The 22,356-nt window shown below is 44.2% G+C and overlaps 1 protein-coding gene across 1 annotated transcript; it reads right to left on the bottom strand.

Moving 5' to 3' along the window:
* Positions 1-205: 205 nt before the first annotated feature.
* Positions 206-20,461, bottom strand: CFAP52 (cilia and flagella associated protein 52; the record flags this gene model as incomplete). Its single annotated transcript, XM_082008262.1, has 14 exons — positions 206-381; positions 1,591-1,702; positions 1,873-1,975; positions 2,564-2,715; positions 4,859-5,004; positions 5,690-5,838; positions 7,734-7,904; positions 8,873-8,973; positions 15,831-15,947; positions 16,413-16,512; positions 17,547-17,675; positions 18,312-18,448; positions 19,200-19,399; positions 20,401-20,461. The coding sequence occupies 14 exons, from the start codon at positions 20,459-20,461 to the stop codon at positions 206-208; spliced, it is 1,854 nt and encodes a 617-aa protein (XP_081864388.1).
* Positions 20,462-22,356: the final 1,895 nt, after the last annotated feature.

The following is a 22,356-nucleotide window of genomic DNA, read 5'->3' as shown; positions in this document are numbered from 1 at the left end:
AAATTCTTAGCTCCCCTGAAAAAAACAGACCTATTTATTCAGTGCTAGAAAGGATATCTGAAGGATCTGGTAAATGCATGTCAGAGAGTATCAAAATAGTATCTCCTCTAATAGTACAAACGCTTTAAAACAACCCCAGAGGCAAGGAAAAGGATCACTAGGACTCGCCAAGGAAGTAGCAGCCGAGCAGCTCCTGTGACAGCTTTTAGTGCACATCTGGGTATTTCCAGAGCAGGATGGCACCATCTGCACTCACACTCACAATGTACTTGTTCCCAGGGCAGATCTTGAGACGGGTGATGTTGCCACTATGGCCCACTCCAACATGAGTCACTGCACCTTCGTTGTAGTCCCACAGTTTCACCAGATGGTCATCACCACCTGCATTGGGCACAAAGGAAGAACAAACGATTACACGGAGTTCCGCTGCTTTTTGTTCCCAGATCACAGGCAGAGGAATACTTTAGCATTAAGAAGGGCAACAAAGCTGGTGAGGGGTCTGGAGAACAAGTCTTACAAGGAGCAGCTGAGGGAACTGGGGTTGTTCAGTCTGGAGAAGAGGAGGCTGAGGGGAGCCCTCACTGCTCTCTACAACTACCTAAAAGAGGGTTGTGGTGAGGTGGGGGTTGGTCTCTTCTCCCAAGTAACCAGCGATAGAACGAGAGGAAATGGCCTCAAGTTGCACCAGGGGAGGTTTAGATTGGATATCAGGAAAAATTTCTTCACCGAGAGAGTGGTCAAGCATTGGAACAGGCTGCCCGGGGAGGTAGTGGAGTCACCATCACTGGAGGTGTTCAAAAAACGTGTAGACATAGCACTTCAGGACATGGTTTAGTGGGCACGGTGGTGTTGGGTTGATGGTTGGACTTGATGGTCTTAAAGGTCTTTTCCAACCTTAATGATTCTGTGATTTATCTGATTTAGGATGGGTGGGATACATGGTCTTGAGCATTATGGCAAAAACTACTTCTTTTCAACTGAAGTCAGTGTCCAGCAGAGTGCTCTGGACGTGCACCAGCAGATCACACTGAGCTATGGCCAGCAACTGGTACCAATAACATGGAGGGCCTTCGAAATGCTCTTTACCAACATTCATTTAAGAGGCTAATCTAAAACAAAGGGTGCTGACATCAAATCCGTGGGTTTTAACTATAGTTGATATACACGATACCACAGCTCGTCTATGCTAGTGCTAGGCTCCCAGAAGAGATGTCCGGGGTCATTCTCGCTTGTAAGCTGGCACAGACTGCCAGGCTTCCGGAGCAGGACACCTGAACAAATCATTCAAGTGCATGGTGAACACCACTGAAGTAAATGAGGAGCAGGGCAAGATGAAACCCTGTATTCTTCCCTTGGAGCCATCTGAACCTTGCCTTCACCTTTAAATTACATCTCGTAAGGCTGAAACAAGTATCTTCCAAGTGTGAACCACAGCCTTTTTTAAGTATTTTTCTTGAGTGATTCATTTTATTTTCCCCGTTAGCTGACCCGTTCTTTTAGTTTTTTCTTTCTTTACTGAGGTCCTTGGTTCACTGCTTTGCTTTTCCTGGTCTTAATATGACCCCCTCTTCTCTAGTTGCATCCACTCACCTGTGACAAAGTATGCCCCATCTGCCGTGATGTCCATCCCATTGATGGAACCCGATACAGACCCTTCCACTTCTCTGATTGCAGAGCCATCAAACACCTCCCAGTATCCAATCTAGAGAGCAGACCAGAGAGGAGGGCTCAGCTCTGCATGAACAGCACACAGATTTCAGCACCGCCCTCTGACACAAACTTCTGTGGAGGTATGGGAGTTTCATCACATAACAAGCCCCAGATTTTATGTTTTGGAATTACTGCAAATACAATCCCTGCAGTTTTGCTTACCCTTCTGTCAGTTCCACTGGTGATTATCTGGTACTCTTCAGGATGGTAACACACACATTTGAACAACGTGTTGGCTAGGATCATTTGCTTTCTTATAAAGCGCCTACAAAACATCCCCAAAACAGGATACAGCAATAGGGTCAAAAAATGAACTTTGACTGCTTGGACTATCTCTGCCTGTGCTATACATCAGATCTCTCTTTCTACTTCGATATTTTCAGGTATTGGTCTGAGTTCAGCATTTCATGAAGCCCATTAGGGTCATCAGTTCTGTTCCCCATCCCAGCTGCCTTGTACAACTTCTGATCTGCTGTCATACGAAATGAAAATTTTTAATCCAGAATGCTTTCTAGGTGCTAGTCACTATGCAAAAATTTCCTTATCCTTACCACAAGGCAGAAAGTCTGCAGACCTGTTAACAACTCGAGAGTCATAAAGTGCTGGAAAATGGAAGTTACCCCCTTGGCCAAGCAGGATCCAATACAAGAAAGCAACTTCAGACAAATGTTTGCCTGAACTTTTCAGAAAAGTTTGTAGCATTCCCTGACTTGATTGTTCTTTCCAGTAATATTTATTTCCTAATGCTCTTTTTCCCCTCCTCCTGACTATGTGGTGTCCCAAATACGGTGCAGTGACCCAACAGAGACATTACCAGCACTAAGTGCCTTGCAATAATTATCTGTCTCCTTACACAATATCCCAGATGATGCATGTTCCATCGAGGCTGGCTGTGATGCACTCTCGGTCGTCCTTCTTAATCTTAATGCAGGACACAGCAGATACGTGCTCCTTCAGAACTTCCCCCAGTTTGCGAGTCCTCTCACCAATTTCCCAGACCCTCACCTGAAAATCAGCAACAAACATCTGCTGTTGTACCACCTGGTCCTGACTGAGCTCAGGAGGATGCCTAAGGCTTTCCTGAACTCTTCTTTTTTCTTAAAACACATACAGCAACTCAATCTCAATGGACTGTCTCTATTTTCCTGTGGGTTATTCGTGCAGCTGACTCATAAAACTGAACTGAATTCTTGAGAGTGTAATCCACTTGGTTCAGGAATTCCTGACCATTAACCCCAGACCTTGTTTTTGCCAAGTTCCCACTCTGCCATGCTTCAGTTTACTCATCTCTCAATCAGGAAAAAGCATCTAGTCCATGATATATTTCCAGCGGTGCTTTAAAGATCAAAGACCAAGGCTTCTGAAACGGAATATAAAAAAGCTACCCACTATTTGTGCTACATCTAATGCCAGTAAGTAAATACAAAACAGGTCTTTAAATCTTTGATGTGAAATACGTGCCTGAAAGCACCTCTTTTCCCGGTGGTGGTAACAGCAAAAATCTTTCTGCTTTGAGGACTTGATCCTTCACACTGTGCATTTACTGTCCCACTAGTGCCAAACTTCATGATATCTATCCGCTTTTACATTCCACTAAGGTCAAATCCTAGTGAAAATTTAGAAATGCAGACACTGACATCAAAAGCAGAGAGAGATGACCTTCCACGTTTTCAAGTCTGATGCTGAGTTAACTACAGGATCTGGATGTCCAATTCCCACTTGCTAAATGATCAGAGCATCCAGATCCCTTAAGCAACCCTGAAAGTCACAGCTTTCAGATGACTGATTTTGACAGAACCATTAGCATTTCAGAACACCTTTTTTGTGTTCTGAATGAATACTGCAAGTGCTCCCCTGCAGTTCTCATTTCTGCTTAACCAACCTTTAGCTTTAATTCTGTCTCAGCTGTCTTTTTCAATTCAGCGATGAACTAGCCAGAGCCTGTGCCATTCTGTGTGTGTTGATACAGAATCTAGGTCTTGTCTTCTGCATCCTCCAGCGCTAATCATCCAAGGTACTTAACTGTTCTTTTATCAGTGAAGGGTTGAAGTGGCTCATCATCTCTAATGTCTTTATGCAGTAAGACAAGGCAGTGCTGCCGTTACTGCTCTACAGGAGAGCTGAGGTGCAGAATGATTCAGAAAGATGTTTCATTAGGACATTAGCCTGAGATTTGGAAGACCTAAGTTCAGTTCCTCACTCTTCAAGACTTCCCGTGCAATCTCCAGCACAGCACACCGAACACTTGAGATCAGGGTATACAAAGCAGAGAGCGGTTAAATCACAGGCACAATTAAATGTCTGGTTCTGAGTGCTTGCCAGGCTGCGGGGAGAATGTCCAAACCGAGGCAAGAAACTGAACATAAGCCTTCAAAGTCTAATTATTTATTTTTAATATAACACCCCCCCCGGTGTTTAAATCATTTAAACATTAGAAGAGGAGTGTCACTTTTACAGACTGAGAAGGGCCACTGCTATATGAAGTGCATGGAGTAGCTAAAGTACCTGGTGTTTGTTTTGTATGACAGGAAAAAAAAATGTTGAACTGCACAGGTATGATGCCTACAACACGTTTCCTGATTTTTATTGTTATTTGTATTGGAATGTTTCCATAATTGTATTAGAAACTGAGTTATTATCAGAGTCTTTTATTAACAGTATCACTTAAACCAGATGGTACCATCCCAGAAAATTAGGCAGTTACCCCATAGATACTATAGCGATATAAATGAACTTTGTCCTATTAAATGAATTCATACAGGTCAATTTGGACAGGATTAGGACCTCTAAAGCAATGACAGAAAGAAAATTTGTGCTAGAGCACAGTTACGACAGAGGCTTGCAAACAATGACTAATGCAGCTAAGCCAAATATAGGGGAGAGACAAATGAACAAAACGGATTAAGAGTATATTCTGCATTAGAAGGATTTCCAAGACTACTACGCCAGAAGAAATCGGGGCACCATGTTACATTATGCCCTTTGAGAGCAAGAGATTTGCACATATCAAAAGCTAATATTTTTGAACTCAGTCCGTTGCTCAAGTGAAAGCTAAGAATAGCTCACTTTCTGACTAAGCAGTTACAGACAATTCGCAGGCTCTGTGGTGAGAGCACAGCGCTGCTCCAGGTTTTTAAGCAAAAATTACCTGCCCTTCACCTCCTCCACTAATGATCCGTTTACAGTCACTTGTAGCAGCAATTGCTGTCACTCCCAAGCTATGGGCATGGTTAATCACATACATTAGCCGTCCAGTCTCCGGCATGAAGGCACGGATTTTCCCGTCGTTCCAAGCTGATGAATAAAAAGAAAAACAGATTACCCAGGCATACAGACTTTCCTCATATTATTGTCTCTCTTTCCTTTCCAAATGAACCTGGTTTTTTATTAAGTTCCTTTATAAGGCCCACCCTTAGATCACCAGTATACATGTGAAAACCACTGTACTGTAGATGAGCCCACAGAGCTACAGCCCCAAATAAAGTATTGAAATTTAATTCCTTTTTGGTTCTGGCTATGGACAAATTGGTTTGGTAACAATGGGGGACTGCATTGCTGCCCTAGGACTGCAGTAGTTCCTGTGTAAGCAGTTTGCATATGGCGATGGGTAGCAGGGTTTATGCAACAGGTGCTCTACATACATCACAGGTTAATCTGTTGCATACAATAAGGTTAATATTGTAGAATTAAGTCTTTTGAATAAGACTGAACTGAGTTCTGAATTGCTGGAATTCACATCCAAAGCAAGCTCTCCAGACTTTGCTTTCCACAGACACTGTAACTGCAGCAGCAGGATACTGGGAGCCATGCGCAAAAATAGTCAGACCAGCTGAAAGCAAAGAGGCCTTTGGGTCAAGCAATGAACTGAATTTTAACCCATTCCCAATTTAAACCTTTCTTCATTCTAACATACTGATGTTCATTAAGTTTGGCAACAGCTAAAGACTGGACTCAACCATGGGTCTGGGCTGACCATTACCTGAAATGATGCTCTTGCCATCCCTCATGAAGTCTATGGCATGGCAGGTCATGTTGGCGATGACGATTCGTAGGAGCTCCCTGTGTTCTGGGGTGTGCCACACTCGAATGTCATTTTTGGAGCAGGTAGCGAACAAGTCGGAAGTTCCCCTGGAGAATTCAGAGAGGAAAGATAATGAGGAGGGGCATACAGAAAACGCTTCTTTCTTTGCCATATCTTAAATCACCCTTCAAGGTCTGGCTGTTTCTGACATGCAGCTGTAATCTTCCCAATAGGGATCACCACAGCTTAAGACAAAGGCCTTTTTCGTAGGATCACCTTTCTCACATAAAACTCTCCTGGTTTGGTTTCTATTCAAAGATTTGTTTTAAGTAACAGTGAAATTAAAGTGAAACTACAAGAATTCTTTCTACTTCAGGTGAAGTTATGACATTTATTTCCCATATTCAATCTCTAAACAACTTCACGTGTTGTATATAATAGACACAAAAGCGGGTGTAGAGGTGCTGGCTGCCCAGATTTAACATCAGGGACTAACAGCAGCCTCATATTGTAAAGATGTCATTTTTTATCTTGCTTAGTGGATGATTCCCATTCCTATTCTATTCCATTGCTGAAGGCAACAGAAACGATGGCAAAAGCCTGTCCGTAATATACTTGTTATACACGTTTGAATAAAAAAAGACCTGCAGCATTTCAAAAGCTATGGGACTGAATGCTTTGAAATAACCTCTAAACCATCCATCCTAGGGATATGACAGAAAGTGAAATCTAGAAAGGTACCACAAGCTTTTATTCAACATCACCATCAACGCCTGGAAAGATGAACCAGGACACAGAAATCTGGCACAACAAAAGTGTGGTCCCTTTCAAGCCCAGCTTGCACGGGTGCTTTATAAAGCAGGATAACATCAGTGATTGAAGTATTCTGAAATAAGCCAGAACAGGGAAATTGTGCCTGTATTTCCCAGTTAGTGATATGCTCTGTGCAAGAGCAGTTAACAGATAAAAAGCTTAAACATGTATGCAAGGATGTAGTCCTGTAGTCCTCACAGTCATCACTAAATCCAGCTCATCCAGATACCTCTGTGACACAGATGCGCCAGTCAGGTATATTAGCGTCAGATTACCCTAATGCTCCAAATGATCTACTCATTAAATTAGAAGGATGTGGATTTTTCAGGCTGGTGACAAGCAGGAAGGAAGGCTTCTTGCATTGTGCACTTCACTGTACCTTGGTAAGGTTTGATCCTTTGTGCTGTATCAAGAAGTGATGCAATAACAACATGCCAAAAATAAAAACTTTCACTGGGATCAAACTCCCATTCTCTATTTGGAGAGGAAACAATCAATTCATTGTGTTTTTTTTTTTAAATAAAGCATCATGATCCTACTATACAGGAAGAAGGAACATCTGCTCTCTGTTCACAAGACAAAAGCAGACAGAAGACACACCAGTATACCCAGCATCTATCGTCACAAGCCTAAAATTTAATATAACGTGCCGTATTGTCAAACAAGAAAACGTAAGTAAGGCCAACAGACCCAAAAAGCCTCTTTGAACAGCTCTGTTAGTCAAGTTTCAGCTGATGTTACAGGTGGGTAGAAAAGCAGACACCTCTACAAGCTCTAGCTGCAGCAGGGTACACAAAAGCAGACTTTCTGAAAGATTCACGCTGCTGACTCTATGTGGCCTGAGTCTCATAGCACCAGCCCTAGGAGAAAAGGGGAAGATTGCCATCACTGCTGTGACCCAAACGTAAGTAATTCTAGTCTTTTTATTTAGAATTCTTTCTGTAGATCAATGATTTTTCCAATTCTCAAACTGAACTGCTGCCTTCTGCTTTCAAGCAGCTGCTGACCGTCACCCTTGCGTTTCACTGGTAGGTTGACAGCATTGCCTGGGTAAATCATCCCGTAAGGATGTTAATAGGCTTTGGGTTCCTGCTGGTTAAAAGGTTTTTACAACATAGGTATCTCACCTGACTGTCAGCTTACTCAAACCTCCTCAGCAGCCAAAGACATCCCAGCCAGTTATACTCACAAAGGAAAAACAATGTCGTGGACGGCTTCGTTATGACAGGCGGTGATCAGCTCCTCTTTAAACGCAGTGTGGTTGATGCGATAAATCTGGCATTCATTTGTCCCTACAAAGAACTGCTGACCCTGACCTCTACATGTCAGGGAAGTGACAGCACCTTGAACTTGAATTTTCCTGTTAAGAGAAAGCAGAGGTTTGGCCTGACATTGACCTCGAGGTACTTATTTTTCAGCTTCCTTTTTCCCCTGACTTGGCAGAGCCTTGTCTTTCCCTGCTTCCTCAAAAAGCTCTATATTAGGCTGTGATATCAATATGCAAGATCGTGGTCAGGACTAACATTTTATTCCCAGTCACATGTTAATACTTCACGTGCTCTTGCCTGTCCTACCTGCTACTCTGCCAGGGCTTGCAAAGGCAGCGCTCCGGAGACTTTGTTTTCTGGACCACGGCCTAAGGTAACAGCATCTTTGTTGATATTCTTGCTCAAGTGCACTTAAATATCCCATATTCAAGAATATTTCCAGACAGTTTAGATCTTCTGGGAATAGGTTCAGTTGTACAAAGCTAAGCTTGCAGAACCGTACGCTTAAGCTGGCCACTCAAACAATGCAAAATGAATAGCTGCGAGGCCAAATTTCAAATCACGTACGGGGAAATGATGCCTGCAGCTTTCTATTTTGCATGCAGAAAAAGCCTTGCAAGTACTCCAGCACTTCCAGACCTGTGCCTATAAAGTTAGCAGAGCCCTCCTTTACAATCCCATGTCTTCCAACAAACCCTTTTTTAGATGGCAAATACTACTCTTTCTCAGCCGGCGTAAACCAGCATGATTTTACTGACTTCAACAAACCTGTCTCGCTTTGCATCAGTTTAGGATCTGACTCCTAATACCCAAAAGGAAACAAGGTCATTTAAAATGCACAATAACTAGGGCAATTCGCTTCTGTGCAAAGGCGTGCCGTGATTTTCAGTCTGCTTCAACTTCATTATGCTGGAACCATACTGTCTATTTTGTCTGCAGAATCGAAAAACTGAGATTTATTTGGATTATGCTTTTACGTAGAAATGATTGATTCTTATACTGTGATCCTTTGGGGGAATTGTCACCTCTACCCTCCCGATTCACCCACCTACAAACTCACTTCATTACTTTGTAGTTTGAGCCTTTACAGAGAGCTACAATCCCTCCTCCGGTGCCGACTATTAAATCTCCCGTCTTCAGCAAAAGGAAAGCTGTGACTCCCTAGGAGAAAACAGGATTAAAACACAATTGGGTGGAAGCAGAGCCTCTTTACTGCTGCAGCCACACTGAATAGCACAACGGAGTCTCTATCATGCTCCCGATGGTCGTGCTTATGTCACTCAAATATGGCTTTATCAGTATTTTTTGACTGACCTAGGCTAAAGAGTGATTCTCTAGAGGGAGAAGGGAGAAAAAGAGTTATTAATTGCAAGTAGATATGAACTAATACAGGAGGAACAAACAAAGAGCATCATCATCATCCTTCAGAGCAGCTGGGATATGTATGAGCCTACATGTCCTTACCTCGTTCCACCAAGAAATACGCACATTTTGGGTTGGTACCTCCACTTTTCCTGCCACTGGTTCTTCGTCTGTCAGTCATGAAAACAACAGAGGATAAAACTCAGCCTAAGCATCCTTTCCTACAGCTCCTTTTAGGACAGATCCTCTGTGTCCGAGGCCTCTCCCCCTGTCTGAAAGATGCAATCTTATATCCCACCTATTAGTAATAAAACACATTTGTCACAGAAAAGCTTTGGAAATTAGTCAGCCCACCATCGACAGGGGTTTCTGCTATTTACTAAGATGAGTAGATCAACAGGAGGTCAGCCATTAGAAAAAGGAGAAATGCTTTTCGGTGGATAAAGTACCAGACGACCGTAAAAAACCACCACCAACAAAATCAACAGACAAACAAATAAATGAAAACAGTCCTCAGCCTTGCCACAAAAATTCAAGTATAAAAGTCAGTCTCTCCTTCAGTTCTGCTACCTGTGAAGTAATATTGCTCTTCTGTACACAAGACAACAGAGTAATTCTTGAAGAATCTCTGAGAGACTCCAAGATAGGCTGCAAGAGGGGTGAAATGACTTCTGTGGGGTTAAATGCTGATATCCTTACTCAGAAAAATATCCCTGCTAGCTTGGGGGAACATATGCATGAGTGAAACGGAAAGAAGAAAGAAAAAAAAAAAGGAAATAAAGGAGCTTTATGCCATCAAAACGAAGCTCTGTCACGAAGTAGGCGTGTACAAGAGGCACTTCCAGTCTCGCCGAGAGTGCAGAAACTCATCGCCATCAGTTGTTCCAAGTCAGACAGGCCAGCTGGTAGCAGCTCCAGGCTCCCTGTGACTTGTAAGGAGCCTGTTGAGCTTGACATTTTAAGTTGCAATATACGCTCCAGCAACATTTGCCACTACCTAGGTTAATAAGCAGTATTGCCAACTGTTGTGATAGTACCAGCAGTTTCACAATATTAAGATTTTTTTTCCTTTAAGCCCAAGCTCATAGAGCCATTATGTGAAAACAACAATTTCTCTTTGGTGGAGTTTTGTTCTGGATGAAAAAAAGCCCCACCTCTAGCATTTAGTGTTGTAAAAGCATGAAGAAGTGAATTCTCAAAGAATAACCAAGAGGCAAAGCAGAATAATTCTGCATTTATTCTTTAGGAAGAAATCACTGTCATGTGCTTGCCTTGTGATTTTTTAACAAATACAGGTGTCAGCACTTTATCATAAACTTCGACATCTAAGCAGCACCACCCAGCATTCCTGTTCTTTTCAAGCATTAACCTGGCCTAATCTCAGTTAATTTTCAGGATTAAACACTTTCAGAGTGTTTAAAAGAATGAAAGCCAGAAAGTGTTGATTTTCTCTGTGGAAAGGACTGAAGCTCTGAGGAAGGAGAGAGAGGAACTGAAGAAAGAAGAGAAAACAAAATGGACATTTGAGCTCTTTAGACCCAGAAAGGATGTTGCAAAAGCCATAGGCAAGGTCTGATGAATTTGGAAAAATTACTTTAGTTCAATTATCCAACCAAGTAGAAACAATTGATTGTTTTTAAAGTCTTGCTTATACTTTTTGAAGAAAAAAAATAAATCACTCTATATGCAACTGTGCATTCCAGTGCTGGCATTCCAGGCACCCTTGCACCTAGCAGTGCATCGGCTTAAGGACTATTTAAGTTCAAGATCAAATAAATATGGATTGCAGAAAAAAAGTTGAAAAAAAAAAGTTGAAAAAAATTTTCCTGATTTGTAATTTATTCGCACTGGATTTCTTCATTAGTCTGTCTCCACCAATAGCATATCCACAGTCTCCTGTAATATCAGGGCTGATCACTGTGAAAAACACAACCTCCAGAGAGAATTTTATGCCTTACTATCACAACACTACCAGGCAGGAAGCCAGGTTTCTTGCAAATATTCTTAGCAAAAGCACAAGAACAAAGGGATTCTTTTTAATTAGAAATATGATCCACAAGCAGAACTGTTTCTGAACAATCTTTTTAAAAATATCCTATGAGGTGTCAGCAGCGTTTTGCAAGTCCCCTGTTATCACAGGCCCATTAACTGTCTTTTGATCTACTGTTTCGCAGTTTTTCCTGGACAAGACTTCCGCCTCAAATGCCCTTTGGGTTTACCATTATGGGAGGTGGCGGCATTAGAAATCAAACCTGTGACTATGTAGTTCAGCTGATTGCAGCTCCCTGCTACTTGCTAATAAATTAAAGTATTTGCAGCACTGCCAAGACTGCTTTGATTTTTCCAAGGTATTCTCTTCAGTTCTTCAATTTGAGAGGGAAGTGGGTATTATTAAGACAGAAAAAAAAAACCACCTTAAAGTGGCCAGGATTCACTGCCAGGCTCTCAAAATCATCAGAGTTCGATTTCAACCTTTACTTGACAATTGTGCTTCTTTCATATCCAGTCTGTTCTTTCAATCACCACGAGTAAACAGATAGCTTTAGAAGTTGCACTTGTTATTCATGGAGTCAAGCAGCTCACATTAACGATGCGGTGAATACTCTATTTTATATACTGCCAGGCTTCTTGCAGATGAAATGCAGAGTCTAATGTAGGAGGTTAAAAATAACACCATTCGTTATTTACTTCTTACAAAAAGAAACCACTGCTTTGAAGTATGATTATAAATAAAAATACCAGCAAAACTCCAGCCTGCCCATTCCCTTCCCTGCAGGCACTCTTGCTCTTTGTCCCATTCTGATCTCTTGCAAAGTTCTTGAGCACTCTATGAACTCTTTCAGTGCACCTCCTTTACATTTTTTTTTTTTTTTTACAATGCAAATCACCGAAATGAAAATCTGAATGCATCTGAAAATGCATTTGCAATCGTACATCTCGCTTTGCGTCTGAACGGGTGCCTTATAGCTCCTTGAGCATGCGACAGGGATAAAAATTAGTTTTCCTGTTTATTCCAGTATCTATAGACATTACAGAAATGCACTTAAACTTAATTCTATGTAGACGGAAAACAAGTTGCTTCATCATACCAGTGAACTATTCTGCCACTCCTCTTCAAAACAGAAACAAATCTTCAGATCATGTCTATATAATAAACACATTCTTATATATCTAAAGACAAAATTCCTTTAAGGTTGACCAAACTTATTTTCAATAAACATCATCTTCTCACCCAAGCAGTATCTAAACTCTTTCTTTAAAGATATGCTCGTCGCGGGGTGGCTGTGGATTCCAGGTTTAGAGCTTCACGGTACGCCACTGGCTCGTAATTCCCTGTGTGACTGGCGAACAAGGTTTTCAGAGATACAGGATAACATTCGTTCACGAACGTGCAACTTTTCAGATAGAATTGCAATGAAGTGATGAAAACGGTTCCATGGGGAGGGAGGCCGGGACAGTTCCACCACTGGAGGCTGTACGGCCAACCTCGGCAGAGCATGTCCCAAAGGCCATGCTTTGGAGCAGTCATGCCTACCTCGAACGGACACAGCTCGCTTCTGAAACAAGCTATGCGGCAGCTTTGCTTTGCATGGCTAGGGAGGTGAGAATATTTGTTACAAGTGCTAATAGACGGTACATTTTCAAGAAAGATACAAAAGATGCCTTGTGAAACACAGCTCTGCAGGGAGAGCCAATAAAAATCAACACTTCCCCTAGGCTTAGTAATATGATGTACTGAATTGTGTAGAAACAAGGATTGAAATACTTTTGTTTTGATAAAAGCTGTGTTTTTGACTTGAAAAAACATCTGCCAAATACCTCTTTTGGCATCGAAGTCTATGCTACAATTGGAAATTTCTGCCATAAAACATTAGATCCTATGTGTGTTCAGCGAGGACTTGTTGACAGTCTAGTGACAAGGTATTATTTGTATGCAGAGATGTGTGATGGGTGGCTGGAAAGGGAATCACAGCAGAGAGCTAGGAAGGGAAAACTGGAAGTATGCAAGTGGATCTGACGGTAGCTGGAGATAAAAATGTACCAGCACCTTCTCACTGGCTGCAAAAATACCAGTTTTCCCTGATGAATTTCCCATTTCAGGCATCTAGAAACTGCATTGGTAGGAGTGAGGGAAGGGAGCAGAGAGAAAGAAAGCAAGAGGAGAAGGGGTGATAGGGTTGCGCATGTGTCTGACTGAAAAGCCTGTCTTTGAACAGAAATGTCTGTTTTAAGCAACAGGGTAAAGGAGGAGATTGGAAAGACTCCTTGTTATTTCCATCCAGTGTGAATGTCTCCTTTTCTCTCCCTTCTCCCAAAATGACCAGTGGTTTATCTTAACTAGCTGTCATTACATAACACTAATAAAACAAAGCGTAAGTCAGGTTAGTGCCTACCAGCGCAGGTCTCATCCACAAGGCTGGCAGGCAGCTGTGACGAGATCCACCTCTGGATCTTCTCCTCTCCCTAGCATCTTCTCCGTCTCTTGCATAGTCAAACGTCCCGTTTTTCTTCAGCTTTTCACTATCAGAAGCAATGTCAGCTGAAGCTCACGGTGCTCCAGAGGTCTTTGCCACAAACTGCAGTTCCTATGGATTTGTCTTACGATGTTTTATAATCCTTTACCGTACGGATTGGACTGTGGTCTGGCTTGGAGCCTCTGCTTTTCTCCAGGAGGTCCTAGGCCCTCTTTCAACTCCCAAATTGCACGGCATCCTGCTAATGGCCCTATTTGATCGCTTCTTTAGCAATGGTCTCAGAAGTATATTTTTTGTGAAATTTTATTTCAAACGCATTTGGCACCTCTCCCTCAGCCCTGAAGGCAAGGGAGTTTGGGACCTTGTGTGGCTTCAACCAGCTACTCTAGGCAAGGCACATGTGCTGCTAGGTGTAGAGGACTTAAAACACGCAAGCATTTAACAAGGGACATGATATTCAATCATCAAGACCCTGGCATAAGAGATCAGCCAGGACATGGGTCCTGGGTAGGATGCAAAACCCTGCAGGAGGACTGCTGGAAGACTAGCTTAACGGCATCCAGCACAAGGGTACGCCCCTTCAGCCTATGATTTCCATCAGGAAAACAAAACACATACATTCTTGTCACTTAATAGGGACACAGAATTAAATTAATTGCATTCTTACTATGCAAGTGGGAAAAACGAGTAATAACTTCTCTAACCTTCTGGAATAGATAAACAGTGAAATATATTGCAAAGAATTCAGTGGCTCCACGTTATCCCAGAGATATGGGCCTGCATTTGTAACGCAAGAAACACTACAACTTGAATGGGCACGTACATGGCTTGCATGTACATGTGTTGATAAAAGCAAAGCTCAGGAGGTTTAGAGAAACAAGTCCAGAGTAGCTTTTTCTTTGGCGTTGACTGCTGAATTTTTCTTACGGTTCTTGTTAGTCTTGTGTTTGCTCTGAAGCAAGATCTGCTTCTTCGTAGGACAGCTTCCCCATGGCATCCCTGACAGTATAATCGGTACTTCCATCTGCATTGCTTCTGCTGCTCACTGATTTTCACGGTTGCTAACAGAATTGCAAAATACATTCAACCTTATGCAAGAAAGTTTTTCAAGGAGGTGTTTAAATTGCTTAGGTATCACTCCCTCCACTGGGTATAAACCGAGAAGCTACAAGAAGTCTTTTATAGCAACAAATAAAGAGAAATCAAGAACAAGTGCGCTAGCTGACTGTTTATCATTACAGCTCCCTGCTTGCAGAATTCTTGTACAATGAAAGGCCAAAAGCTCCTTAGTCAGGAGATATCCCTGTCTGACGATACTCATACCAAGACCCATTATAGCCAAAAAAAGCTAATTTAAAAGAACTTTGGGGCTATGAAGTCAAGCACTCGGAAGTTAAAAAGCAATAGAATCAATATACCCCGTGCAACCTTGTTTTGTCCCAATTGTGCATATGCATTATAATAAACTCTTTAATTAAATTATCTACACTACCTTTTTCACTAGGACCTCTGCCTCATCAGTGGCAGAATCAAAATTTCAAAACGGTGACCTCCTGAAGGAAAGTGGGAGGAATGGTACAGGGAATAAACACAAAAATCTAGGGGTTGGGGTTTTTTTAAGAGCAGCTGTAGTGTTTTGAAGTTTTTCCAAAATGCTCTTCCTGTGGCAAACAGCTGTCTTGGAAAATTTCAGCCCAGACGATTTAACAAATCTGTAAGATCTGAATATAGGACCTTATAGCAGACTTATATAGACCTTATATAGAATTATAAGTGTGGGAAAGCCTCTCAAATAAGCACTTCTACCAGTCTTCCCAGTCCTCTGTCTCACTCCAGCTAGTATCTTCCTAAAAAAAAATAAAAGAACTCAGAAACTACTCATTTTTATGGCTGCTTTTCACTTTTTATGACTTTTACCGTATTTTTTATAAGAGAGAGTTTGTGAGATGACACATAAGATTCAGGTAAAACCCATATTCTGAGGCAAAATGAAGCTGAACAAAGCTGGGCTAACGGTCTCAGACTTCAGGATCAAGACTGAGACACAAAGAACTAAGAGCACAGAAAAAGGATTAGTCTGTGAATCAACTTTGTAATGGTTCTCCTGGAGGTTGCCCGACTTTTAGTTACTAACAAAGAGAAAGATAAGGCAAAAGTTGAAGTCACAGAACTGCTACTCACAGAGCTAAACTTCTCCTTCTGGGGCCCATAGTCAGTCATCAGCTTGCTGTTTGTGTTCACTTTCAGGACATCACCACTTGATGTGCCAACATAAAAATAATTATCATTATCTGCCATCTATAGGAAAGCATAAAAAAGAGATCATGGTCTGGACACCAAGACACTTGTCCCAAGCCTAGCACTGGGCTGCAAAAATAGCTTTATTTCAGTGTATTGCCAAGATTTAATCTGAAGGGCTACAGCCAACATTTTCATCCCGTTATACTCAAAGATCCATAACACTGCTGAATGCAAGACATTTTCTAACCAAATCTAGATAGTATTTTGAAGCAAAAGCGGGATTCTCTGGGTGCTAAAGCCTGTGACTAAAATACATGCTGCTTCTCTTCAGAAGCATTCAAAACACTCTTTCCAGGATAAAGAAATTGTGGGAGACCATCTGCCATGAGCCAACACTTAGTAACTTCACTACCATCATGCAGTTGTAATTGGCATTTCTAGCATTACTATAAAAGCTCGCCAGTTTTCTCTAGTCTGTAGAGAGCTTCTTAGCTCAGCCAAATCATTCTGGCTGAAACTCACCTTAATACACATGATCACTCTTCTCAGTTGTCCTGTCTGGCATTCAGTTGGTCGGATTTTCCTATTTGCTAGATCCAGTTCCCATACTCGAATGGTCCCACTATAAGAACGAATATAGTGGGATCAAATCCATATATGCAGAAACATCCAAGTTTTTTCCACTACTAGAATAATTAAAAAACCTTTACAAGGCTACATTATTGTGAAATTTTAATAGGGAGGAAAAGAACAGTATCAGAGAGGTCAGAAGTAAGTCTCTGTCTTTTCTGCTGTCTTTTACGGTAACTTTTTCCAGGTAAGTAAAAAATCTTAAAGGTTCAGCAAAAACATACACGAGGATTACGGAGGAGTATGTAACAACCTTGACACTTCATTTCCCACAAAGACATGCACTGCAGAAATCTTAGTTCCTAGAATAGAAAATGAATGGTACCGGATACTTTTAGCTATTTCCTAGCTCAATTAATTGACAACATAGGAGCCAATATAAAATCTTTACACACAGTCGCCTTCGCATTTAACAAAGTGTTAAAATTGCAAAGACCAGCACTCGTAAGTGCAGCTGCAGCCAAGAGCATCCAAAGCCTTCCCTGATTTAAAGGGAGGTGCAGGTCCTCAACACCTTCAGATGTCAGGCTAGATATACGGGGGCTGTCTCAAATCCACGCAAAATGTAACTTTTTATACGGACTTTTGTAACAAGCTGGTGACCAATTGTACATCACATCTGGTGAGGACAGGAGATGAGCCAACGACCTGCAAGATATCATTGTTTCTACATTAATTAACCATTGTTCAGAGCCACTCATTGACTGCTTTTCTTGTGTAAACACTGGCAACTAAATATTTTAAACACTGCATGGGGAATGCTGAGTACAAAATCCTGCTATCAGGAACAGAAGTGACGCATGCGGGTCCCTGTGTGCTGCTTTGAAAACATATTGTTATGTGTAGAACAAACAGAAATGCCTTAAAGGGACGAGCTGACAGATATTTGTGGGTCCATTCAGAGCAAAAAGAAAAAACACAAGCACACAATTGCTTAAGTTTCCTTGTATTTAAGTAGACTCTTTGTAAAAGGAAATAGGGCCACGGGTCCTTTCCCTCATTTCTTTCATCTAAATAAAACCTTACTTTCCAGCAGTAACAAACATCTCGTCTCTGAGGCTGGAGCACACCACGACGGTCGCATTCCCCGCGCTGCGTGCCGAGGCAGGGCTCCCGCAGACAGCCTCTTTCTTACCAACGTGCCACACGACTACGCTGCAGGACAAGGAGGGGCTTTAAATAGCTTGGCTTTTTGACATTACTTAAAAACAAATTACTAAAAACCAAAAGCAAGACAAAACCTATTTTTCCTGCAATCTGTTCCCACCAGCATAGACAATAAAAGTCACTTCATAGAGATTTTACCCAAGAAAAGCCTTATCACAAACGTGAGGAATTGCAGTTTACATCCCCTGCTCCTAAAGCAAGGGTTTGTGTATTTGTCGGATTCCTTGTGCTGAGCAAGACGCAAATCATATCTTAGGCCACTTGTAAAATCTGATTTAAAATAACTTCTTATTCCACTCTTACTTGTCTGTGTGTCAAAGAATGCCCTCAGCGAAATTTGTACTTCTTCAGGGCCATGCATTAAGCCAGCTAAACGTGCAGGCTCCATAAGCTGACCACGCCAGCTCAAGAATGAGCTGCTCCCTTCACCTTTCCCCATAGCCTGCGCTCTGCCCGTAGTACCCACCCGGCTTCCCGTCGGACGGACCTGGATCATTGAGGAGAGACATCAACTGGGGAAGGAGCCAGACTGCCAGAGGAGGGAGCAGCAAGTACTCCCTAAGAGCATTCTACGATGCCCTACAACTTGTTGGAAATCATGTGCCAAGAAGCAGAAATAGTTACCTGCCATCGTCCTGGCCTCCCAGTGACACAAGATAAAGGCTGTTTGGAGAAAACGCTAGTCCTTCAATTCTACCCTTATGCAGTGACAGCCGAGCAAGTAACTCCTTCCTCTGGAAATCCCACAGGATGATGTCTGCCTGAGGTGCAAAGCAGAAGGGGTCAAAGCCAAAGCGTTAGATATAACACACAGTATGAGATATAACAACTTTCTCTGGCAGGAAAGTTGTTAGAAGCAGCCCAGCTTAAGGTTAGCTTCTATCCAGCCCAGGGCTCCACTGACATGAATACGCTTCAGATTAGGTGCTGTAAGAAGCATTATTCCAGCTTACTGGTTGAGTAGCTTTACTTCATTTCAGAATCAAAATTTACCCTGAGGCACTGAGTATTTGACTTAGATTTTAAAATACTGGAAATGCTAATACTTGATTCCTTCTAGGCGTCTCAGGGTCTTTTCAAATAGGCAAAACTTAAACCACAAAACTTTAGAGGTCTAAAAATGCAGGTAGGTACCTGTCAAGGACTTTTGAAAGTCCTAAGAAGCTCTGGAACTCAGGTCTCACTTTAAATACAACACCATTTATTAATTAATGTCTAATGAGATTTAGGCTGCCACTTGCCCACAACACTTTGGATGAAAAGGACCGGAACTAAGGAATCCCTCAATCTAGTTAACTCAATCCCAGGGAGACTGCTTAATACTTTACAAAAACATAAAGGCACATACAGCAATGGACTAGCCACAATTTCCCATACTCTGCAACATCCTCCCACTGCAGGCATTTGTTTTCCAACAAAATAAAAAATAAATGAAAGGTGTTCCCACCGCTGGCAAGCCAACTCCAATTTCTTTGGTCAATATTACAAGGTTAAAATTAAAGCATTATCCACCTTGAAGCCCATGAAAGTGACTTGTCCAGAAGCAACATACACCCCGTTTCTGGATACGACGACGCAGGAGACATTATTGGTGTGGCCGTGTAAGAAAGTCTGTTTCTTACTGTCCAGGTCTTGAATAACTATAGTACATCCCAGGGGATAGAGAACGTGCTCCTTATCAGGGTGGCAAATGAGGCCACAGGGTATATGTCCTGCAAGAGAAAGGAGTGAAAGATCCGATGGCTGTTAACGGTTCTGGGGGCTACAGGCGAATGCTCTTCCCCTGCCTGAAGCACACAGCCCCAGGAGCAGGCTGACCTCCCCAACACCGCCGCACCAGTGGCCTTGCTAAGAGGAAATCGCTTGTTCCCCAAGGTTTATCTCACACGGAGAGCAAAACCAAGAGCTTTCCAGTTCCAGCTTTCTGCCCTGCAGCAGAACAACCCCACGTAAAGCTCCAGGGTCACCTTTACAAATTTTGGAGCGCCCTGTGCTTCCTACAGCTACCAGGAGATTTAACTGGCCCAGAGGCCCGAGCCCCTCAGCACAGAGGGTTCTCCAGCAGCACCTGCTGATTTATGGAGGTCACATCACCCGTCCACGTTGCCATGACCTGCCTCAAAATAGCTGCAAAGCCACAAATTTCCCGAGAAGGCAGTCGGCTGGAGAAGCCCCGGCGCCCAGCTCCCATCCCTGACTCACGGGAGTGTTTACGACAGTATTTTGTGTGACCTGAGTTGGTTTTATTTCGAAATGACACTCTTCTCATTCCAGAAGAAAATTAGAAAAAAAAAACCCCCAAAATCCTGAAATTCAGTCAAACTTTTCCTGTTCTTCACTTTGCATCTGTCTCTCAGGATGCCGGGCACGGGGCGCTGGGCACGAGGAGGCAGCAAACAGGGCAGGAGGGACCCCACGCACCCACTGCTCCCAGCTCACCCCACAGCACCACGGCCCCAACCGAGACCCACAGCTGCCCCACACCTGCTCCCTGTAGTGTCCTGCCCTCCCCTCAGCGTGTCTGCTGGCAACCCGTGCCCCACAGCTGCCCCCACAGTGCTCCCGTACCCCACTCCCAGCACCCTACGGTGCCCCATACCTCCCCAGCTGCCCCTGTGGTGCCCCATACCCCCTCAGTTGCCCCCTATGGTGCCCCCCAACGGTGCCCCCTACCCCCCAGCTGTGCCCCACCGTGCCCCCCCCCCCGCACTACCGTTGAAGCCGATGACCGCCCGCAGCTCCAGCTCCCTCGCCCCCCCGTCTGCCACCGCCATCGCCCCGCGCTGCGGACGCGGCGCCATGGCAACCGCGCCTGCGCGCCGGACCCTGCCCGCGCCCCGGCCGGCAGGGGGCGGTGTCGGGCGGCGGGCGCCTCCCCCGCCCTGAGGGGGTTCCGTGGGCCCGCGGCGGCTCGGCGCGTAGCCGGGACGGCCGTGGGCAGCTCCCGTTACCGGGAGTCGCGCAGCTGCCGGAGGGGCTGAAGCGGCAAAGTCCGTGACTGATGGCCCTCAGGGGCGCGGCACCCGGCGCCCACCACTGCTGAGGCGCGGTGCCGGGCCTGTGGTGCAGGCCGGGAGCCCTGGGGCGCTGCTCCTGCTGGGCAAGGAGGGGCGGCCGCGCTGGGCCGCCGTGGGGCTGGGCCGCCGGGGAGGGAGGTGAGGCCGGGCCGGAGCGGCAGTCATCGCTGGTGCTGCCCTCCAGCCCATCCTGGCCCCATTTCACCTGGCTGCCCCAGTGCAGAGCAGCGGTTTGGCCCCTGCTGACCCCGCGGCAGTCAAGGGACGGCACAACGGAGATGAAAGATCTCTTTGTATCCCGTTACACGTCCCCTCAGCCTCCCGGCCCCTCTGCTTTTTTTGTTCTCCAAGAGTTTTGAACTTTATTCAGTAATGGAATAAAGCATGAGAAGAAAGGACTGTAGCGTCCCTTTCAGAAATGGCAAAGGCGCTCATCAGATTACAGGCAGTGAATGCAATAAGCGCGCTGACATCCATTGTGATTTACAGCTCTAATCGGCGAGTAGCGTAGGTACGCAGTGCGTACAGCCTCAAAGGGACTCACTCGCAGGCTCTGCCACCGCATCAGAGACATCCATGGCCTGCACGACACATCCCCAGCCTCTGGTATTTTAATACATTAGTTGGGGCCTGCTTGCCCTTTACAAGGAAATACTCTGAAGATGCTGAGAGGAGGTCAGGCCAGGTCGCTAATGAAGGGCTTTGCGTTTCCAGGCATCTCGTGCGGCCTGTACATCTCTGGGTGGAGAGAAACAGCCTCTTGGGAAGGAAGAGAGACTGCTGTGGGAAACTTTCAGCACAAGATCATGGAAAGAAATACACTGTGAACACCCTAGCAGAGCTTTGTAATTGAAGGGAAAGAGTAATTCTCCGATATTCTTTCACTTGAGCTCTGTGGGCAAAGGCCAGGCACAGGACATGGAGGACTACACCTCACCTCCTCATCTTACCCTGACACCCTTTGAAGGCTACAGGCAATTCCCAGTGTGGGCCTGCTGCCATCGCCTGCTCCTGCCTGCGTCCTCCTGCCACCGCTGGAAGCAGGCACCAAGGCAGCAATAGCTCCAGTTCTGAATTGCTTGAGAAGTGGAATATATGAAAGGTAAAACCACAAGTGGAAAGTATATTTGGACATGGGAGAGGTTCTCATCCTGCAGCCAGAATGATGACTCTACGGTCTACACCCCTCCTGTGACGGCTGCCTTGCCTGACCGAGCTAGACATACACGGTCACTTTTCATGTTTTAAAATGGCACCTCTCCCATTGTCCTGAGCCCAGGTAGTTGGGGCATGATGGTTAAGGATCATACGCTCGCAGTCTGGCATTGGCCCTTTGTGGTGAGTATAGCTCTTCAGTTTAATACAAAAATGACACAGTTGGGGAGTTCTTATTGGCTGCAGGTGTATAAACACCAGGTAGGTCTTTGCTAATTCCTGATGAGGAATTTCAACCACAAACAAGGAATCTCTTGCACTGTGCTGGATGGTGATCGGTGAGTGACACCGGGAGTCCTGGTAACCCACAGAGGCTACAGAATTCTGTGTATGGCTTGAAGGGTGGTGCTGGGCTTGGGACCACAGGGAAGCGGGGTCTGAGAGCGTTTCTGGGGAGCTTTGTACCTCAGTGTTGTGTTTTGCCTCGGCTCAAAATT

This window comes from Phaethon aethereus, assembly GCF_964289735.1.
Source record: "Phaethon aethereus genome assembly, chromosome: 18".
NCBI lineage: Eukaryota > Metazoa > Chordata > Aves > Phaethontiformes > Phaethontidae > Phaethon > Phaethon aethereus.
Note: the sequence above shows the minus strand (reverse complement) of the source record. Positions and strands in the feature narration are given on the sequence as shown.